The 1,198-nt window shown below is 29.0% G+C and overlaps 1 protein-coding gene across 1 annotated transcript; it reads left to right on the forward strand.

Annotated features, from left to right (window-relative positions):
• Positions 1-146: 146 nt before the first annotated feature.
• Positions 147-1,178, forward strand: EIN_208700 (hypothetical protein; the record flags this gene model as incomplete). Its single annotated transcript, XM_004256237.1, has 1 exon — positions 147-1,178. The coding sequence occupies one exon, from the start codon at positions 147-149 to the stop codon at positions 1,176-1,178; it is 1,032 nt and encodes a 343-aa protein (XP_004256285.1).
• Between the last annotated feature and the right edge of the window lie 20 nt (positions 1,179-1,198).

The raw sequence follows: 1,198 nt of genomic DNA on the forward strand, positions 1-1,198 counted from the left end.
AGTTAAAATTCTAATTATTTCTATTTCAAAACATGTTTTTTAAAAACATGTTTACTTTTTATTATTAAATTATAACAAATAAAAAAAATAAATGATGTTCCATAATGTTTTTCAACAAACTAAGTTATATAATAAATTATAAAGTAATGGTCTTTATTATATTCGTGTTACTTGTTTTGACGAGTGGATATCAATGCGACTGCACACAAATTAACTCGAGCATTAATAACGGATTCAGCCCTTCAAAATGTACATTTTTTTCAAACACCCGCTCGTACTGTTTTAACAACTATTTCAATTTTTCTACCCGTATATTAAACTTTGAAAATGTTAACATTCTTCAAAACATGGAATTTACAAACAATGGCGATAAATATTGGCAAAATATTCATAAATCTACACTCTTTGAAAACGTCAGTTTAATCATTTCATGTCCTTTACACTTTAATAATACTTTAAATATTGAGAGTGGTGCTGTCATCAATGTTATTAACAATAAAACAATATTTGGTTTATTTTCTGAAGCGGGAAATCTCAATATTACAAATCCGGAACTGAACAAGCCAAGAATTATATTGTGGAACTCGACTTATATTCACCTCAACAAAAACATTACTGGAAGACCTGATTTTCAAATATTAAATCCAAATGGAAACACAAAATGTTTTGATGTGTTTTCCCTCAACAATCAAAATAATTTGGATGTTTATATAACAACAACTGATCACATTTCATCTTTGATGTTTGAGTATTCATACAACTTCACAGATGGGAAGGGGTATTTGATATCAAATAAAAAAATGATTCGATTCTGTCCAAATGGTATACAACTTGACACAAATGTCATCTGCACATTGAAGAAAGAAATGTACACTAATGACAGCCCAACAACAATGGAAGGTGATTTCGACTATCCACATTGTCCTTGTAATTCAGACTCTACTGTTAATTGCAGGTTAAAGTTTTCAGAAATGTTTGATTTGTATAATATGTCCGATTTTGATATTCTAAATACTGAATTGCTTGTTGATAGAAATATCAAAGTAACAAATCTCAAAAGAGTGAAACAAGTGACAATTAATGATGACACCAAACTCGACATTTCTGCGCACTTTGATAACATGATCTTTTCATTTTCATTTGGAGTGTTGGAAAATGGAGTGTATGGAAATAAATAATTACTGATGCATCGTTACAA

This window comes from Entamoeba invadens (assembly GCF_000330505.1).
Source record: "Entamoeba invadens IP1 unplaced genomic scaffold scaff_1105074724797, whole genome shotgun sequence".
Taxonomy (NCBI): domain Eukaryota; phylum Evosea; order Mastigamoebida; family Endamoebidae; genus Entamoeba; species Entamoeba invadens.